The sequence below is a fragment of the Patiria miniata genome, unplaced genomic scaffold (assembly GCF_015706575.1).
Source record: "Patiria miniata isolate m_02_andy unplaced genomic scaffold, ASM1570657v1 HiC_scaffold_9, whole genome shotgun sequence".
Classification (NCBI taxonomy): Eukaryota; Metazoa; Echinodermata; class Asteroidea; order Valvatida; family Asterinidae; genus Patiria; species Patiria miniata.
The window spans coordinates 7154506-7177016 of NW_024037076.1; the positions used below are offsets into that span (position 1 = coordinate 7154506).

General features: G+C 41.0%; 1 protein-coding gene across 5 annotated transcripts in view; it reads left to right on the forward strand.

The window, feature by feature from the left end:
- The window catches only part of LOC119720162 (neutrophil cytosol factor 2-like), an 80256-nt gene that overhangs the window by 9065 nt on the left and 48680 nt on the right, over positions 1-22511 (forward strand). For all 5 annotated transcript variants that reach the window (XM_038189724.1, XM_038189722.1, XM_038189726.1 and 2 more), the window contains exons 2-3: positions 12024-12215; positions 16886-17020. In XM_038189724.1, coding sequence (XP_038045652.1) covers positions 12024-12215; positions 16886-17020 — 327 coding nt within the window. The remainder of the gene's footprint in view (positions 1-12023; positions 12216-16885; positions 17021-22511) is intronic.

Sequence of the window (22511 nt, forward strand, 5' to 3'; positions counted from 1 at the left end):
TAGAAATAAGGTTATGATCGAAATATCTCTTATTGCATTAATAGCAATCAAGGTTTAAAACTGAAAGGGAATATACATCATTTGCTTTTACTGTAATTTTCAGAAATGGATGGAATTGGGGGGTTGGAAATATCAGCGTTGGAAATTGATACAAAAATACCACTTTTCTTGAAAATGACAGTATACCAGGTGCCATGATTTTACAGGATGCTTTACACTGTCATTCACTAACAGTCCAGCAAGGTATTTCAAAATGTTTTGGTTGTTTTATTTTTTGATGTTTGCAAATGTTGTATCTTCCCTTTAACTAAATTTTTTGAGTTCTTTGTAGTAAAACAAATATTTTTCACTTTACGACTCGATTTCTCAAAAAATGTTTGATAAAATTGGATTTCCTTTGTTAATTTCTCTTACTTGAATGTTTTATCTGTAATCAAAATGTGAAACTCGGTAAAAAAAAAAAACCCTTTTTTTTTTCTTAGCCATGTTCATCAAACCGTGGAATTGCCCCCAGTGTCACTACATCTTTATTATTTTGGTTCAGCTGCTAACTGTATGTATGAACTCTTGTTTGATTATTCTCAACTGAGGGATCATGATGAAGGCTCTTCATTGTACTTTGTCTCTGCTCATATTATTTTTATGCTAGTTGCATAGATCTGTCACCCATGTTGTCATTGTCGTCACCAACCAACATGTCCACACCTATCCATATAACCACCAGGACAACCTCCCATCATCCCCAATGTTGTCATGTTCTGGATTGAGATGTTAGGGCTTACATTTGAGTGCTTTTCAACCACTTTATCTGCTATGGTCTCAGTTGATTCACTCAGTACACCATGCATTGTCAGTGTCTTTAAACTCCAGCCTCTGAAGCCTAAGTTTAAATGCCAAAGCAACTCTGCTTTATATTCTCATCTCGCTCCTACTCGCCGGGGATACTGAAGTTAATCCAGGTCCTCGTCCCATCAAGTTTCCTTGCATGGTTTGCAAAAACGCTGATAAATGGGGACAGCACTGCCTTCAGTGCGAAGATTGCGAGGGACGGTTCCACGTCGAGTGTGTGAATATGCCCATGGATGTGTACCAGTCATATGCACAAAGTTGTATCACATGGTTATGCTTGGATTGTGGTACCCCTAACACCAGCAATCTGCCGTCAATTTTTGACATCTCCCCAAACTAGCTTTCCAACTCCTTCAGTCATCTAGTGGACACCCTAGAAGTATCAGAGGACAAAATAGGGCACCCTGTTGTGGCATCGTCACCAACAGAACCTACATACAAATCCAGGACCACATATCTCGCCTACCCCACGTACCAACAAAAAACTGAAAGCAATAGTTGTGAATTGTAATGGTCTATATAACAAACTCCCCCACCTTGAAACTATCATAGAAGTTCAAAAACCGGACAGAGTACCATCTGAACAGCAATATCTTTTCTGCAGAGATCACACCACCTGGATTTACAATTTACAGAAAAGACAGGCCAAATGGTTGTAAAGGAGGAGTGTTCGTAATGATTTGGGACAACCTTATCACCACAGAGTGCAACATAACTTTCACCGAAGCTGAACTCATATGGATTGAAATCCACACGTAAGGTCATAGACCCCTGGTTATAGAATCATTCTACCGTCCCCCAAACTACTCACCATCAAATTTACAACAACTCGCAGACAGTATTGCAGGCATCCAACACAAGTTCAAAAATGCTATACTCGTGGTCGCTGGTGACTTCAACTTAGCTGACATCAATTGGTCCGACAGGGTTGTGAAACCTTATGCCAATGAGTCATCCAAATGCTCTCTGCTGAATTCTTTTTGGATCAGACAGTTAAAGAACCCACTAGAATATCAAATGCTGCCCGTGACATCCTGGACTTAGTTCTAACCACCCACACCAATATTATTGAGAATTGTCATGTCACCGATGGTATCAGTGACCATCTAATGGTCTGCTTCACACTCAACTTCCGGCCCGACTGCTGAAAGAGTTCGCCAATGAAATTTCTCCAATCCTCGCATACATCTTCCAAAAATCCTTGGACTCGGACATTGTTCCATCAGATTGGCGAGTAGCCAACATTTCACCCATCTTTAAGAAAGGAGATAGGAGTGTGCCGTCCAATTATCGCCAAGTCTCAATAACATCAATCAAGTTCTTGGAGCACATCATCTTCAGCAACATTGTGGATTACTATAATGAACACCACATTCTGTCCGATGCCCAACATGGCTTTCGCTCAGGTCGTTCCTGTGAAATGCAATTGATAATAATGACGGGAGACCTTGCCAAGTCCATCGATGACCGTGAACAGTTGATGCCATTGTGCTAAATTTCTCAAAGGTATTCGACACTATGGCATCAGAGGACCTCTTCTCTTGTGGGCAGAAAACTTCTCAACCCAACGATCCAAACGGGTTGTCATCGATGGTCAATCTTCTGATTGGGTACCCGCTACATCTGGGGTACCCCGGGTACTGTGCTTGGACCGCTATTCTTCCTCGCATTTATCAATGATTTGCCATCTGGTATCACCTCCAAACTGCGCTTGTTCGCGGATGACATCTACAGATCCATTTCCAACACCAACGACAGCGTTAAGTTACAGCAAGATCTTGACCGACTCCACCAATGGTCCCTTGACTGGCAAATGTTGTTTAACACTGACAAACTTGTGTCACCTGATGAGGTTCACCCGCCGTCGCAATATCATAGACACCCAGTACAATCTAGGAGGCGACCAGCTTACTTCCATCACAGACTACCCTTACCTTGGCCTTACATTTACTACCGATATGGCATGGTCAAAAAACATAGATAAAGTCACCAACAAAGCCAACAGAATGCTTGGTCTTCTGCGCCGCAACCTGAGAACCTGCTCCCAGAAGATACATACGAGAACAAGCTTACATCAGTCTCGTCAAACCACACCTGGAGTACTGTAGCCCAGTTTGGTGCCCCTCTACCAAGAAAGATATCACTAGAGTCGAAAGCATACAACACCAAGTTTGAGCTCCAGAATTACCACAACAGGAAGAGTGTGACAGCTATGCTCCAAGAACTTCAGTGGAATTCCCTTGAGTGGAGAAGACAAGCAGCAAGCCTGGTCATGCTTTACAGGATACAACACAGCATTGTCGCCATCAACCCAGCTCTCTATCTGCTGTCACCCATGATGCCAAGTATCACCAGATCATTCCATCCTAGCAAACTACAGTTCATCTCCAGTTGCATCCAACTCTATGGGAACTCCTTCCCCAGATCAGTTCGCCTATGGAACACCCTCCCAGATGTGGCACTGTCCGCCCCGACTGTTGAGGTGTTAAAGGGGGAGGTACCATACCAACCAGCTTCTAAGCAGCTGCTGATTTTTACTTGCACTTTGGTGGATCCTGCACAAATGTTATTTTTCTTCATCTTTGTTTTCGACACCCTTGTTTTATCAAATAATTTTTTCCTTCAGGCACATATGTCTGCACTGGGTATGAGCACCGATCACCCCCTTGGCATTACATGTACACGTACATGTACATCCAGACTGATGGATCCTGCTGAGTTATTGACGTAAACGTAAACGTAATCTATCATGGACATGGTCATGAGTTTAGCTCTAGATACTGAGTGCAGTGGAGTGGAGCGCTGGAACTGTGGTACCCTCCGTACTAGCACTCCACCGAATAGGCATACTTTGACTACACATTTATATCACTAGTGACACACGGTATGCATTTTTTGGGCATACCCTCGAGGACAAAAGGCCCCCCAAAAACTGGTAAAGAGAATACAAATGAGAAAGACAGTAACCCTGGATAGATCCACACATTCATGACATTCTATGAGACCCTTTAAAAAGAACAAAATATTCTGATAAACTTACCTCTCACAATTGAATGTGTCTGCCGAGTTGTGCCATCCATTTCATCACTGATCATCAGCGATGTATTGGATGGCACAACTCAGATCGATCGCGCGCATGTGTGACGTCACCATCGAAAAAAAAAAAACAAGTCGCGCTGAATCAAAGACTGTTTCGTGTAGTGATACAATGTATGTGCCCCGCGCCGTATGACAGTATGGGCTTTTGGCGCGGGTATGTCATTTCCTGAGTCCCAGTGGCGGATTTAAAAAAAAATCTGGTGGCCAACTTGAGAAATAGCCCGATCATGCGGCCATTTTGAAGGAAAAAAAAAGAAAAAAGAGGGGCCTCCTCCTTTCGTTTGTTCAATAAGGCAGGACGCTAAACATGTTTTTGAAAATTTTTCCTCACCAAAATAATTTTGAGACTTTTGTCTGCAGTGCAATGGCTAGACCCGTGAACGCGGCTTGTAAACTACGCCACGCTCCATTACCATTTCGAACCTAGCGAAATCGTCTCTTCATGACACAAACTGAACATAATTTTACTGTGTGATAAGCACTCACATATGAAACTTTCTTGAAATCTGCTTTTACGACAAATCTTGCATTTGACATCAAATCTGGCCCAAGTAATGGCAAGATCTCGACGTCCTGCAACCTCCTCCTGATTCATGTGATTTATTGGACTCACACCAACCTCGTCACTAGTGCTTACTTTATTTCCAAACTCGTTTCCAATAGGAAGCAGGAAGTGGGTGTTTACATAAATGTGGAGGCCAGTGGTATAATTCACATGTTCTTTCCTTTCAAGGGCCATTTCCATGTTAAAATAACCAGCTTGCTAATATTTGTGTTTTTACTTTATTGCCCATATCACTATGTACCCACTGAAATAAAAAAAATTAAATCACCACAATGCAGTTGTATAATTTTGATCAAAAATTAGCCAGAATTATGACATTTTCAGGTAAAATTGCGTGACATTTTTACAGCTTGTCCAATGGTGCACAGTTCCCATTCTTTCAATTGATAAATTTGGTCCTTTTTAATTCTAAATGATTGATGATAACCCAAAACTTAATATTAAACACAATGTTCGTGCATCGGCAACTATGTATCATTTTGACATGCCCGCTAAAAATACCATCACTCTGTAACATTTGATGTCAGCAAATCCTGTTACAGAGTGAACTTTACCATTGATTATAATATTTGTAGAAACTGTCAACTATTATAAATTTTAAGTGATTATTGAAGTCTTTTATTTAATAAAGAGACTAAAGAAGACCAAAAGTGAAATTCAAAGAAGTACAAGAAATATACCAATTTTAAATATTGGCAGATCAATTTGGTGTCATAAAAAAAACGTTACAGTGTGATACTTTGCAGCTGCACTCTGAATTTGTCAAACTGTATTTGTCAACAAGTTTAACTAAAAATATATCCTGGAGATTGGCTTGGAATATAGATGTCATTACATTTTGAATCCTTCTCTTAGAATTTGAAATAAGAGGCAGTAAAGGTTTGGTGTCAACACTGACTCCGTTACAGGTGAAATACCTCTTTTCAGCTGAAACAATGAAGCAAAAGCACCTGTTTGATTGATGATTGAGTTTTTAGCTAAAATAATGACTAAGTTTTTTAATACAATGAAAACTTTGGCATAGGACAGGTTAAAGTAGAACTACAGTGAAGAAAAGTGATAAAAGTGTTTTTGGTGTTGGTGTCAGCGTTACAGGTGAAATGATTATTAGAACAAACTAAACTTCCAGTCTCAGAAACAAGTATCTGATGTAGAAACCATCAAGCCTATCACTAAATAGAAAGATTTAAATGGTTTGATACCATTTATTACTATTATTATTAGTTAGTTGTAGGATTGTCACTCTGTAACAGTGATTATTTGGTGTCAGAGTTACAGGTGAAATGTTGGTTAACACCAGGCTTTACTTACAATAACATGCTTTCTAGTGGTGTTTGTAAATCTTCATTGCTCTTCATAGTTGCAGTTTTGGCTGTCAAACTTGCTTTTAGAGAACAAGTGAGTGTTTGTCTTAAAATAATATAATTTTATGTCAAGTGAGAGCTACATTTTTGTAATCATCATAATATGTCAAATTTCCTAAAACTTGATATTTGATTTTCAACAAATGTTGAACAAGGATAGTGTTAAAGTTTTTTTAAACTTATATGTGTTGCAAATAATTGCTTAAAAAGCAACATGTCTTTACCATACCTGAACAATAACCTGGTGAGAGCTCTAAAAGAAATTAACAATTTGGTGTCACTGTTACAGGTGAAATTTGTGTCCCATATGCTAGTTTATCATGTTGCTATTCTAAAAAGGGTCATGTTACAGAAAAATGGGTTTGTTTTTGTCAAAATATAGACACTAGACTGCAAAACCATGTGAAGCTGAATTTAATTTGGTTATTTTGAAAATTTGACCCTAATGTCACACACTGGCCTCCACATTTATGTAAACACCCAAGTGGTGACGAGGTTGGACTTTCCCCAACTGACGCATGCACATTATATTATGCTGTTTTGTTTTGTATGATTCGACGGCTGTTTTCTGTCGCAGCTATAAAAATAGACATCGTTTTAGACAAGTTTCCAGTCCTTTCCTCTCTCAACTCCCCGCACGCGGGCGCACTACTACTCGCTGCAACGCGAAAATAAGAGGAAATCTTACTTTTTCTTTTTTCTGAACAAATAACAAGGACCTACTTTATAAATGAAAGGAATTCCTAAGCAAAAACTGCACAGCAAATTCACATCTTACTTCTTGTGCTTAATGTATTCAATAAAAAAATGAATAATAACACAAACAGGTGGATCTGGCTTCCTATAAATTGAAGGCTCCGATAATTTTGCACGCAAATGACCCTGGTTAAAATCTCATTTTTACACATTCGTATGGGTCTTCATTTTTGGAAAATTTCTTCGAAATGACACTTCCTGAAGAAGCGGATAGGTGCACAAAGATTTCTGGGTAAGTACTCAACCTGCATACGAAATGATGTACCGCGTATCTATTTCGCTAAGTTTGAAATGATACCAGAGTGTGGCGTTATATACATGTACAACGCCACGTTCACGGGTCTGCGCGATGGCATGAACTCACTCATGGACCAAAACCCTTTGACCCATCACAGAATACGGAAAGAATGTTGCATCCTGATGCTACTTTCGAACCAGAAAAAAAAAACATTTTGGGGGGCTTAACTTGTACCTCAGAGGATATGCCTCCATGTGAGAACTGTAAGGAATATATTGACAAGGCCAAAATATAATAGTTCTGCTTCCGGTTTCCTACCTGACAGCCCCTATCCTAATTTTTTTTATTGGAAAATGAGAAAAAAACATCCATACGTTTACCTTTGACTACACGCAGACGCCTCCATATGATTGTACACATTCCCCCCCCCCCCCTTACCTACCTACCTTCACGGACAGATTTGCTCTGCCCAATATTTTACCATATTTTGCAAAACATCCCATCAGCCTATTAAAACCACTATAATCCTTGATTTCAGTTGTTTTCCACACATTGACAATGTATTTCAATGTCATGCCAGCACAATCGGTTGTCTTAAAATCTCGCTGAATCAATCACGTTCGTACGGCCGGCCGTGGCGATGAATAGTTGGCTACTTTGAATTTCCGAAAAACAAATCCCAGCATTAAATATTTCAAAATATTAATTTAAGGTGTTACATAAGTTGTCCCAATTTCACAATACCGTGTGCAACGCCTGGTGTGTTGGATGCTCATGAATGCTGAACTTTGAAGGCTTTTGTATGAAACGCAACTTCGCGCGGGAACAATACAGAGTGCTAAAACATGATGACTGTGCCCCCAAGTTCAATACGTCATTACAATAGAGAAAGTTAACGTTTGAATAGATTGACATGTAAAAGGAAATACACAATAAAAAAAACAAAACATGAATGGGTTTAACACCATCTTTCAAAAGTAAGATGCTGTCCTCCATCAAAAGCAATACAGTCCTGCACTTACTTACAACCGTCAAGTGGCGATGAAAAGTTGGCTATTTCCAAATCCCAGCATTAAATATTTCGAAATATTAACTGCAAAGCTCCACATGCATTTGAGGTGAAAAATCATTAAAGATATAGTCCATCATTAGTAATTTGTGCATTTTGTTCGTTTGAAGCAACAAAAATGCTCAAAATCTAAAGAAGGGTACTGAACAACCAACCTTATGAAGTTTCAGCTCAGCTTCAGCTGTATATTCCGAGAAAAACAGCATTCTAGAATCTCAATTTCAAATCAAAAGTTGCTGAATCATGCTTTGAATTGGGCCTGAATTCAGCGTCCGAGACACGTTCTCACTGAGCCGATTGCAGCTACGCCATGTCGTGCACTGATCCGACGAATTATAGCAAACACGCGTGCGTCGTGCCAATGCTTGCGCGCGCTTTGCCGAATAACAAAATGAACTACATATTTAAATTTCTTACGGTGCATCTTAAAACCCTAACCCTGCCAGACACATCACAGTGCATCAGGTGGAAAAGTCTGGTGCACTTTGATTGAAAATGCTACCAACACCAGTGCATAAACCGGCCACTTCTGAGACACTGAGAGCTAGTCCCATAGAACAATGCCACAGTTGTATCCTGCTGCGTTGGGGGACCACACACTCTGAGGCAGTTTGGCCTTGAGACTTTTGGCCTGATGGATCTTGCTACACTGGGCAGGCTTGTCACTTAGACAAGTGTTGCATGTTGCTGCGTTTGGCAGGGTTTCAAGCCAATATACCCTGGAGGGTTAGGGTTATGAAGTACCGTTGGAAAGGCCTTTTTTCGTTGATTACTTCAAAATGACAGCTTGCCAGAAAGAATAATTTCACAGGGAGTTTAGTCCCCTTACTATCTTTCAACCAAATATGTTTTTCAACAATACTTATGCCAGATACTTTTCTAATACCTGCAAATGATGGACTATAGCTTTAATATGAAAGCATTTCATACCTAAAACCCGTTGTAAATAGAACACCAGACAAGTGTAAAGCGAGGGGAAAATGATCTTGCATCACTTGGTTTGACAGGCAAGTTATTTCTCATCATGGGGAATTTCCTTGTGCATGTAGATGAGAAGTTGCTGACTGAAGGCCAGTACTTCCATTTGATTGGCAAGTTGGTCTCATTTTCTTCTTTCACTACCCCATCTCTTGATGTTTGATTCGTTTGTTTATTGCCGATCACCATGTCGACGAGCAACTGCCTGTTACCTCGCCGTCTCCAGATTGCCAGTTGTCTGATTTTCATCCTGTCACTTCTGAAAAACTCTTGAAGATTGTTCAGCGATCTACCAATAAATCGTGCCAACTGGATCCTATTCCCACATCGTTACTCAAGCGTCACATTATGACCTTTCTTCCCAAGTTGACTGAGATTGTTAATGCATCCTTACAATCAGGCGTCTTTCCGGAGAGTCTGGGGGATGCAATAGTAACACCAATCTTGAAAAAGCCTTCACTGGATAAAGAGGATCTTAAGAATTATCGCCCAGTTTCTAACATCCGCTACCTGTCCAAAGTCAATGAAACAGTAGTCTGCTCCCAACTCACTCAATACCTGGACGATCACAAGCTACTGGATCCGTTGCAGTCAGCATACAGAGTTGGTCACAGCACCGAGACGGCTCTGCTCAGGGTACACAATGACATCCTCCGTACAATGGACAACAGCAGAGCTGTTTTCTTAGTAATGCTCGACCTCTCTGCTGCTTTTGATACTCTTGACCACGATATCATACTGCAATGCTTCCGTGATTGATTTGGAATCACTGGAACAGCCCTGTCCTACTTCACAGGAAGAACACATTGGGTTCATTCTGCAGGTGCCAACTCCGATGTCCATCACCTTGAGTTTGGTGTCCCTCAAAGATCTGTTATCGGTCCACGTGCTTTCACCATGTACATTACTCCTATTGGGGACATCCTTCATCGGCATGGAGTAAGTTACCACATGTATGCTGATGACATTCAAATCTACCTGGATTTTAATCCTATCACTCCGTGTGATGCACGGAGTGCTGCTTGTTTAGGCTATCCAACTACATTCAGGATGTTCAAACCTGGATGCTTGCAAACAAACTCATGCTGAATGAAAACCAAACAGAGTTTTTCATAGCATCGTCGCCATATCAATTCAAACGTCTTCAGCTACTAACCCTCACGATAGGCAACACAACCATCAATCCTGTCTCATCTGTTCGGAACTTGGGAGTAACCTTTGACAACTCCATGTCAATGAGTCAACATGTCACTGGTCTGTGCAGGTCCATTAACTATCACATATGCAACATCACAGTGATCCGCAAATACCTGGACTACGACACCTGTCACTCTGTTGTTCGTGCACTGGTTCTCTCACGCCTTGACTACTGCAACTCTCTTCTCACCGGACTTAAGCAACGTGATCTCAACCGCCTACAACAACTCCAAAACATGGGCGTCGCCAGGATTTTTTCTAGAGGGGGGCAAAGCATATTTTTGCCAACAAAATGCCTGTATTTCTCAACACAATCTCGATTTATCAGTTTTAGAGGGGGGCAGGGACATTTTGCCCCCCCCCTCCCCACCATTAAATTTATACTATGACTTCGCGCCTCTTTTTCTTTTCTTTTTTCTCTTTTTTTTTTTTCCTTTCCCCCCCCCCCCCCCGGGGGGGGGGGGGGGGCAAGTGCCCCCCTTGCCCCCCCCCCCCTCGTGACGCCCATGCTCCAAAACAAGGCTGCTCGACTGACCCATATGAAGCCGAAGTATTTCCATGTCACACCTCTGCTCCTGGATCTCCACTGGCTTCCAGTCAACCAGCGGATCACTTTTAAGATGGCACTGAACATGTACAAAACTGTATCCAACACTTCCCCACCATACATTTCGGACACATTAGATTTCAGCAAACCCAAACGTGAAGGTCTTCGATCACAATCCAATCTGGTGGTACCTCGATCCTCCAGAAAGCTTGGAGACCGTGCATTCTCCATCGCTGGTCCTCTCTCCTGGAACTCTCTCCCCATTATTATCCGGAACGCTTCATCTGTAGAGCAGTTTAAGGGACTCTTAAAAACACATCTGTTAAATCGTACCTTCTAATTTGTATTTGATTCTGTGTAAGACATGTATTTATAGGCTCTTTTTTTGGACAATCACATTTTGGTTTTGGTAATTTGGTTGCATTCTCCCCTAGCGTTTTGCATCCTTTGGAAAAGGCGCTTTATAAATATGGTTATTATTATTATTATTATTATTATTATTAGGGCTAGGGATATACAGAGAAGTAGTGCACAAAACCTGCACATCGTGACCACAAGGGGTGTGGTTTGATTTTATACTGGTACATTTTTTGTGTGATCACAATGTCACAATCTTGTAATATATTCGGACTGGTGGATCGGCAAATGATAGGAAAATTAAATTAAAATATTCAAAATATTCCTGTAGATTTTGTAGGTACATGTATATTCATTGGCAATGCCAGTTTTTCAGTGGATGTTTCTCACAATTTTCACTTGTTTTGGTTGAAAGTGCTGAACTTAGGTGAGCTCTGATTTTAATCTTGCGTGTTTTCTGTAGGGGTAAAAAAAATCAAATGTTGTGGAACACAGAACATTTTATTTGGTTGTGTCCCCTGCCCAAAACGTGACTTTTATATAAATTTGCTAACAATTAAACATCTATAAGAGAGCAATGACACCCCATAATGACCTGGTTAGTAGTGGTTTTGATTTTAATGGTTTTGTTTATTTTGTTGGGGTGGATTTTTTTTTTGGGGGGGGGTGGATTTTTTTGGGGGGGGGGGGGGTTGGGGGTATTTTTTTTTTTTGCCAAAATGATGGATTTGCCGAAGTCTAATGGAACACTTCTCATGAGTGAAGTACCTACTGTGGAAGCCAAAGTTGTAGTATTTTAAAAAGTTTGATTCTGCTCTTGTAGTGAAAAGTGGGTTAAGGATACATGTACTTGTACTTCATTCTCTACACTGTGTTCTACCCAAAAAGGTGTAATAAAAATTAAGATTACAAATTATTTATAGTACTACAAATGAATCTGCTCCATAATTTATGTGCCTAGGCTGTGTCTAATAAACTGCCATTTTCTTTTTTTTCCCCCATAGACTTTAAAGAAATCAACTGAAAAGGACCAGCACATGGGAATTGCTCATTTCCAGTTGGCACAGACCTACTACCAGCAGCACAACTACGATGCAGCTTTACACAGTCTGGAGAAAGCCCGTACTTGCCTTCGGGGAAACAAGTTCATTGACTACAAACAGTTAGGGCTGCAGTACAAGTTACATGAGTGTGAGGTATGATATAAATGCAGTAGACAAATTTATGAATCTTGAAATGATAATCTAAGTAACTTAAATTTAAGTACAAATCTTGATTGTAAGAAAAATTTCCTGTTTTCCATTTCTTCTTTGGGAACTGTGTGAATATGTCACTTTCAGTAAGAACACTGTTTTTTTTATTTAAGTGCAAAGATTCAAAATTGTGTTAATAAAGATGACTGGAAACATTGTGATTTTGCAAAACAGCGGAAAAGAGCTCTGTCTATTCATAAGATGGAATTTTGCATTTGGTCCGTCTACATATCAAAATTTCTGAATTACATGTAAGAATTTTAAATATCGTTAGAACAAGGATAGGTTTCCCATTCCATTACAGAAAACATCTCACTTCTGTTTGGACACGGACATTTGGACATTAGCACGCAAGCGCACACCCCTTGCTGAATAAAAAGGCGCCCAAGCCACACCCTCCGTGCCCACTGCATGTCCTTTATAAGGCCCTGTAATTATACAAAGGCTCGTCCTTTTTTTTCTCTCTGATGCGTAGCGTGCACATCATGTAAATTTAACAGCAACCATCCAGGACTCCAAGCACACTATTTCCACCAAAGCAAACCAGGTCTATTTTCTTGGGTTTGACCGTTTGGTCAAAAATATCTGGGGGGAAGAGCCTTCAAATCAGTGCTACTCCCCAGGAAACCTTTCACATGTTTGTTAGCCTACAAGAGCACATAGAATATTATTGGAATCTGTAGTAAAACCTTCCGATATCGAGGACCAAAATCTCAACCCCAGGAAACACTCAGCGTGTCAAGTTATTGGGCCCAACTGCTTGGAGTTTCTCTTTCAGATAAATTGGTCACAGTACATGTACATATTTCAACCCAATTGAACCTGTCGTTTGAAGATAAACCGGTAGGCCTTCAAAATATGCACATTTAATATAAAGTCACATGACACATACATGTACCTGCCAACCTCTCCGAATTTGGTTGAATCATTATGAAAATACAATTCTGAATTACAAATTTGTCCCACTTTATTGTGAATTTCTTCAAAATCATTTATATTTTTAATTCAGTACAGTGATTTTATGAACTGAAATGCTGAAAAATCGGTTAGATATAAGCCATGTCCAAATTATCGGCTACGGTGTGAAATTGCACACGAACCTATGGGACACAGCTGCAGCGGCCGTACCATAGACGTGTGTAAAATCAAGCCGTAGCCAAGTAATTTGGACATCAGTGTTACTGCTGGGCACCAGCCAGTTTGTATTATGTGTGCAAATGACTTGGAACCAGTGTGTGTTATACACTCGCTTAAAATTCAAGAAGGCACCCAAAAGATTGCCATGTGAGTCCCAAGTTTTGATCATGTTCGTATAGTATTCACAAAACGTTTTTTGAACTTTATGCATGACATCTTCATGACTTCCAAGGCAACAAAAAGGGACAGTTTTATAGTGATTAATCACGAAAAGAAGGTATGCACATGTACCATGTACTACATGTATATGTGATATTGGTATAGCTGGTACATGCACTGTTAATTTACGTGCAGTTGAAAATGACTGCGCGGGTTGATTACTCATTTGGATTTTGAAAAGTTGGCAGCGATGCATGAGATGGGATGATCTCATCTTGATGTCACTTCAATTTTCATCTATAGCACATCCCGGTCTGGGGACGTACCAAGTTTCAACTCAATCAGACCTGTAGTTCGGGAGATATAGACCTTCAAAATATACACCTTTATTGTGATGTCACGTGATGTACGGCACCATCTGCAGGTGCTGGTCTAAATTGATTTTAGTCCCCAAAGTGCCAGGCACGTTGAAAACGTGAACAAATGCTGTGGACAAAAGTCTAAAAAAGGAAAAAGAAAATTCAACGAAAACAAAGGCTGTTGGGCAAGTTGACAAAACAGCCAATAACTAGGTCAAGCCTTTTAATGTTACAGGGCCTTACAAGGGACATGCAGGGTGTGGCTTTGGCGCCTTTTGATTCAGCGAGGTTTGTGCCCTTGTGCGCTAATATGCAAATGTAGGTAAACAGAGGTGAAATGTTTTCTTAGTTACTAGAATGGAAAATCCCTTTGGATTTTAGGAATTTTAATACTGAAACACAACTATCTTTTAAATTCTATGGAAAGATACTTTAATTTCATTCTAGAATGGCAGTGGGCACCATCGTTTATGTACCGGTATGCCAATAGATTTCGTATTTCATCCAATCTAATTTGCAAACGTGGCATTCTGATTTGTCCAGGTTTTGTAAAAGTCGTCTCATGTGGAGATTGGCACTCAGTTGAAGAAGGAAAGTCAAAGTTTTATCATTCATTTAAATGCCCCTGTCATTCAGTTTTGTAAATGACAAGCTGAAAATTTTGATTCTACTTTCTTTTATTCATTTAAAAAAGATAGTCTACAGGGTGTATCAAAAAAAAGTATACACTTAGAGAAATGTATCTAAAAAGGATGTTTTATAATTTTTCAAAAATTTTTCACTAAATATTGATGGGACCAAGGTCTCACGCTTTAATTGCCACCATGTCAATCTTCAGCTGTTCCGCATGAGTGAACACTAGCTATTTACTTTCACCAGATTTCAATTGGCTTGCGCACAAAAGTGAAATGGTTAAAACATAATCAAACACCGTGGTAGGGAAGTTTAGGCATGTGCTTTGTTGCTCACAAATTTTCAAGAAAATTGGATTAACCCTTAGTCCTCCACAGGCCCACCAAGTTTGGACTCAAGTTGCGCCTTCCTCAAAACATTAACAACAGCATGACCTTACAAGTCAATGATTAGGCCTAATGGTACTCGTCATGAGGGAATGCAACGTTTGCACTTCATGCATGCACGATTCAGTCTTCGAAGTGGCCACCATTTCTTTGCACACAGACTTCTGCCCTCCTCAGCATGTCAATGATTTTCGTCATTATCGTCCTGGCAGAAGAAATGGACAATTTAGGCGTGCCTGGTGGGCGCAAGATGGGGCACCACCGCACAAGAGGAGGATCGTGACTGAACGTCTCACTGAATTGTTTGGCGATCGCTTCATCGCATTAAAACCGGCCCGTCGAGTGGCCCCCAAGATCGCCCGATCTTACCCCATACTGGACTTTTTCTTGTGAGGCCATGTTAAGTCTAAGGTGTACACCACTCCACCAAGAGACCTGGATGACCTGCAAGAACGTGTTACTGCCGAAGTTGCTGTTGTGAGGCAGGATGCCGCAATGATTAGGTGCGCAGTTTATGACATGCTGAGGAGGGCAGAAGTCTGTGTGCAAAGAAATGGTGGCCACTTCGAAGACTGAATCGGGCATGCATGAAGTGCAAACGTTGCATTCCCTCATGACGGTTACCATTAGGCCTAATCATTGACTTGTAAGGTCATGCTGTTGTTAATGTTTTGAGGAAGGCGCAACTTGAGTCCAAACTTGGTGGGCCTGTGGAGGACTAAGGGTTAATCCAATTTTCATGAAAGTTTGTGAGCAACAAAGCACATGCCTAAACTTCCCTACCACGGTGTTTGATTATGTTTTAACCATTTCACTTTTGTGCGCAAGCCAATTGAAATCTGGTGAAAGTAAATAGCTAGTGTTCACTCATGCAGAACAGCTGAAGATTGACATGGTGGCAAATGAAGCGTAAGACCTTGGTCCATCAATATTTAGTGACAGATTTTTGAAAATTTATAAAACATCCTTTTTTGATACATTTCTCTAAGTGTATACTTTTTTTTGATACACCCTGTATATGAATATTCATTTGTTGTGACTCTCTATCTATGAATGCAAATGACCATGAAAATCGGGTGTGTGTAATATTTGAACTTGAAAAAAACTGATGCGTTTTAGATATATTAGAGGCTTTTATTTGTTATTTCAATTCAGTAACAACGCAGGAACAAAAGTTATGCCTATCCAAGTGATACACAACAATATGTTGCCCTCTATCTCTGTCTTAATGTACACGTATAAGGTTTATGATGACTTTAATATCAACTGAATGGGAATGACCACATCGCGAAAACGAATGATAAAGACCAAATTACTTTTTTTATTCAATGCTGTAAATATTTTGGAATCACACTGCACCAAGTATTAAAATCTACATGTATTCATTCAACATGGGTGTTGCCCTTCCACCGATATATTTTTTTTATAAACACTGTATACTCGGTGTTGCCCCCAAGTGATTATGAGAATGCGCCTATTAGAGTAGACGTCCCACCACTCGACCACCAAGCCCACCGGGGTCGGCTAGGCTGGTGGTTCCAACTGGTACCGCATTGAAACTATTTATTGATGATCATTAAATCATTAAATCTATTAATGTAAATTCGGAACTGGAATTACATGTAACAATAAAGCCCAACAATGTTCTGGAACCAAATTAAAAGTACATGTAGCTTTCCGTGAAATTTGAATGATACAAGTGTAAAAGTAACTGGGAAAAAGTAGAAAGATTGCGGGTAACACCATGTGGAAAGTTATCTCTGCTTGGAAGAAGTGTGGTTCTGAACAGAACCGGTTAGTTGAGTGTAGAACTTGACGTTTGGGATAGTGTGCTCTGTCTTACTCTCAGGAGGGTGAGCTTTCTACTGTATTTCATCCGCCATGCAAAAGCTTCAAGTCAGTTCTGGGAAAACCTAAAAATTGTGATTTGTGTTGACAGATTCTCCATAACCTAGCCTTAACCTATGCTGCCCTTAACGAGACCCAATTGGCCATGGATCTAATGACAGAGGCATCGAGATGCAAAGCAGAGACCAAGCACAACACCATTGATTCAGCACTAACTGCAATCAAGGTAAGCCCTGCTTTTGGATATTGTAGAATGTAGATGAAAATTCATGGTGTAATGAAGGAAGCCCTAGGACAAAAAATGGACAAAATCAGCTGTCAGCTGAGGGAACAGTACTAAGCCCTCTTGAGGGAGGGGTCGGGGGGAAGGAGTGGAGTACAGATGCAGTGATGAAAATAATGAATGAATAACTCAGCAGCCTAACACTAGCTAGACCACCAATATTTACATGTGAGGTCACTGGCCCGACGCCACAAGACTCTGTTCACTGGCTACTGTACTTCAGTGGCGTAGCACGGTCATTTTTATTTGGGAGGTAAAATTTTTTGAAAAGGGCACTTGCACATCCGTGGTGAAATGTGGACAGGTTTTTTTCTCCGGACACTTGGCCTCCGTAAAATCAAAAAGTGGAAAGGGGAGAGGGGAGGGGGGGGGGGGGGGGGAGCTGGTACCATCTGTCGAGGGGGGGGGGGGCTGTTCAAAACCAACGATTATGTGCAAAAATGGCCAATATATGGTGCTTTTTAGACCGATACATGTGCGAATTTCAGAAAAAGCCAGCCAAAATGTCAGATGCCACAAAAAAGGGCACTTGCTCAGAAAAAAGGGCACTTCTTAAAAAAAAGGGCACTCTTTACAAATTATTGGGGGGTAAGCCCGTTGAAAAGGGGCATTTGAATGGAAAAAGGCAGTCTTTACAAAATATTGGGGGGGGGTAAAAAAAAAACCCTTAAACCCCCCCCCCCCCCCTTTGCTGGCTAGGCCTATAGATGTACTTGAATTCACATTGGAATTTAGCCGAACGATGATTTCTCACTGAGCGTGTTTTCTCTGCAACTCGACACTGCGACCCTCAAGGTACGCACTCAATTCCTTACTGTGTGTGAACCAAGTATTGCAACACTACTCTACAAGTCTCAAGTTTAATTAGAATAACAGTATACAAATATTGAATGCTTCGAGTTGTGTAGTAAAACTAGCCTCCCGAGGTGATCCATGGAAATTCTATTTTCCCGAGGCGAAGCCGAGGGAAAATAGAATGGTCCATGGATCATCGAGGGAGGCTAGTTTTACTTCACCACGAGATAAAGCATTCAATATTTGTTTTATAACACTTCACCCACAGATTCTGCTTGATTTTAATATTTTAAATTATTTAAATCTGAACACAGTTGAAATAAACTTCAATTTCAATACAAAATTGGTGGAAAATGTATTTCTCTCTTCCAAACTACCCCTCCACGAAATGTTTGAACCCAAGTCTGCGGCGCGCTCTCTTTGGAACAATACGCGCTACGCGCAATGCGCAACGCGCACACAAGCATTCATTTGCACACAAATACCGCGCCGTGGAAATAGTACTTTGGTTGCCAATGGTATAGTACTTTGGTTGCTACGGGTATAGTACTTTTGGCTGTGCACAGAAAGATAGCAAAATTAGAAAGTAACATGTGACTCGCTCTCGGCCAATCAAGACACAGAATCTGTGGGTGAGGCGTTATACAATCTATATATATAAGAGAGAGTTTAACTCGGCCTCCGAGACGATGTTTGCTCATGAAAGGATCCGAGACCGCGGGCTCCCGCGGCGCCAAAATCGCTCCACGTCCGTGGAAAAATGCGGAGGGTGTCTTCCGGCGGGTCGGACACTTCGGGTCGTCCTGATTTACCCGTACGGACCGGCGATCCTTTTCGTCTATTTTTCGTGACTGCATTTTGCGCAGGCATTTGTCAACGCTTTCACGTTGACTGCCTGGCCGCCCCCCGTCCTGGCTATTCTGCGTGTCTAGACTGTGCGATGTCAGCGGCTTCGACGTAGGGGTTCCGTTTACGTGTTCTACTCGGCCCTTCTGCAAAAGCGTTCACCAAATTGTGGTATGGGGTGACCTTGGTAAAATATTTTTTCTCCATGGTGCGTGGCCACCAAGTGCCCCTATTCTTTCATATGCTTCGCTTGCCGCCCCTGCGCCGAGTGCAACGAATACTCAGAAGGACTACACATTAAGTATGCCTTGCGCGGTCTGACCAATCGAAAGTCTACACTGCGTAGTATTTCCGGGCTATGCAAAACTGTCGATGGCAACGCGTACTGCAGCCTGCTCCACACCCTGGAAACGAGGTTGGGTCTACGGTGCTCGCTATTTGAAGCGCAAGCATGTGACGTGATAGAGTGCTGTTGCTTCCATAATGTGTTTACAGCTCCATGCTTCCACTAGCTCAATGCTTCCATCAAGGCTGAGCGTTGTGAGTTCGCTGCACGTCACAGTCAGTGTCGCGTTATAATTTCGGGGCCTGTTTGGGATCAACGAAGGGTCGATGCATTGCTTCAAATATTGCGATCTTGAACGCAGTCACAAAAAAATCGACAAAACGGATCGCCGGTCCGTACGGAAAAATTAGGACGACCTGAAGTGCTTGATTCGGCGGAAGAAATTCTCCGTATTTTTCTATGGACGTGGAGCCATTTTGGCGTCGCGGGAGACCGCGGTCTCGGAACCTTTCAGGAGCGAACATTTCTCGGAGGCCGAGTAAAACTTGCTCTTATATAGATGGTTGACCAACTTGAATAAAAGTTGAATCGACTTTTTCCTCGCAGACGGTCTCGCAAATTGTAAGAAGTTCAAGTTTACGTTTGTTAAAGAGTCCAATACTGAAACTTAATTATGACCTTCCTCCATCATTCACACCGTTTGTAATTTTATGGTAACACTCAACATTTCCATTGCACATGACAACTTCACGTTTGATTACATTATGATTTACTGTCAAAACTGTACAATCAGCCTTCGCCTGTGTACTACGGTAACCTTTTCACTACGTTCTCCCGGCAATGCGACTGCCTCACAAAATGCCAATTTAACAGACCAACGGGAATACATTTACAGACAGTTATCAGGGTACATAATTATCATGTTCGTAAATCGGTGGGGAACAGGGGGAACCCCCCCCCCCCCCACATTTTAAAGCGGGGACATTGTTTGGTCCCCCCCCCCACTTTTTCTTCCCCGAAATTGTAGCCTACTATAATGATTCTATTGCTCAGAATACCGTGTAGCTGATTCAATTTACCCCAAGCTCGAAAATGATGTTTACAAGATGATCTTTTGCTCAAATTGGATTCAGTGGTCAGAAATTGCCTCAGATCACACCACAAAAATTGTTTTTCTGTTACTGCATGTCTCCTCAATGATCCCCCATTTACATTTTAACTGCCCACATTTTCATCCCCAACACTACGCCCTATATACCCGATCTATGATCGGGTAAATCAGCTTGTGTAATATAAACTAGAGCTTGGCATTTGTTGTTACAAACGCAGAGTGGTTGGGTAGACAACTATTTTATGAAACACTGTCCAATTAAGTTATTAATATTTTTTATGTAAAGACTAACAAAACGAACGGCGTAATAAGTGCACTGATTCTACTTGCCGAATCACAGTGTGCATGCAGTGTGCAAGCTTAACCCCGGTTATGACACATTAACTGCGCATGCATGCTTTTCTGTCTTGCCTTTTTCCAAGACGAAGACGCGCGCAGCGATCTATTTTAGTCGTACTCGCATGACGACAGTACTTCTCCTCAGACTGTCTCGGAGTCTACGTACTAATAACTGGACATGTACATGTACATGTACGCCCGCGAAAAGCAAACGAAAAGCCAGGCTACGTTCAGCGGGCGTGCGCGCCATATGCCGTGGCCGAACGGTGACGCGCTATGCTTTCATTGAATTTTTGAGCGACGGACTACTATTAGGGTATTTTTGTCGGCGGCGGGTCACGTGTGTGAACAATAAGACAAGCCACGAACCTGGCACAATTGACGCCAATGTTTAAGCTATCATTCAATGGACAATTCACGATTATATCTCTCAGGATTGATTGATTTTTGAAGAATAGAAGGTCTTTTCGTTGTGACCGTCGTCCGGTCTGATGACGTCATCAACTTCAAACTTCACACATGTGTTGTTTGCATGAAGGTCATTATATATACCAGTTTTCAGGCGATTACAAAACACTTCGCCGCAGACATCTATTCAAAATGCATTTTGGACATTCTTAAACCTGCCGCTAGAGGGCGGTCGAGAATTTCATGACGTCACCGGTACAAGTTTTGAAGAATATTGTCTGGCCAGAGACTAACAGTAACACCGTTGAAAGCAAGTTTATATCTATTACCAATTTTAAATAATAAGCCAATAATAAGCCACTTCTGGTTTCGAACGGAAGCAAGGGTCATGTGATTTTACGTACACGTTAAAAAATAAAAACCTTAATTTACTCTATCACTTGCCGCAAACAGCAAGACGACAGATCTCATTATTGATTTTATATAGATTTTTAAAGATACAAAATTATCAAAGTTTAATTACTTGTCATGTGACACCTGATGACGTCATCATGCCATCATTGTTCTGGCACAATCTTAGCATTAAGGTCTTTGCTTGGTGTTACTTTGATGAAGATGCCCCATTGAAAAGTGGCCAAAAAGGTCCCTTGAAAAAGAAGGGCACAAAGTGGAAAAACTGTGTACAAAGTCTATGGGCTAAAATAAATATTTAAAATTTCATAATAAATCACACGATGACGTCATCATTGCGTCTATCTTTGCCAATGACCTTTTCTATATGTTCTTTGACTATCTTAAGTTTCAATGTCATAATGAGTGTGCTTTATGACTAAAATGCTGACGAGAAAAATCGTGCACAAAGTCTCTGGGATTTGTTATAGAAGACCAAGCGTCTTGAGCACAAGACTACGCGCCACGTGTTTGGCCCCGTTCCAACAAGCATGACGATGATGAAATATTGGATCTCCACTGAATGCATGTACAATGGATGTCCTGTATTTGCAGTGTACTCACGCACACCCAGCTCTACGCTTTCATTGAATTTTTGAGCGATTTTTTGGGTATTTTTGTCGGCGGCGGGTCACGTGTGTGAACAATTTGACAAGCCACGTGCCTGGCACAATTGACGCCAATGTTTAATCTATCATTTAATGGACAATTTAAGATTATATCTCTCACGATTGATTTTTTAGCAATTTTTGAAGAATAAAAAGTCTTTTCGTAACTTCCGGTCTGATGACGTCATCGGCTTCAAACTTCACACATGTGTTGTTTGCATGAAGGTCATCATATACACCAATTTTCAAAAGATTACAGCTAACTTTGCCACAGACATCTATTCAACATGCATTTTGGAAATTTTTCAACCTGCCGCTAGAGGGCGCTCTAATATTCCATGACGTCATCGGTTACAGTTTCGAAAAGTACTTTCTTGCCAAAGACTAACATTGTTGAAAGCACGTTCATATCTTTTACCATTTTAAAATTACAAGGCACTTCCGGGTTCAACCGGTTTCAACCGGAAGTAAGGGTCGTATGACTTGACACCCACGAAATAAATTGAAGACCCAGTATTATTCTATTGACTGCCGTTAAAAACAAGTTCCGTTATCTCACGGTTGATTTTATATCGATTTGTAATGATTAAT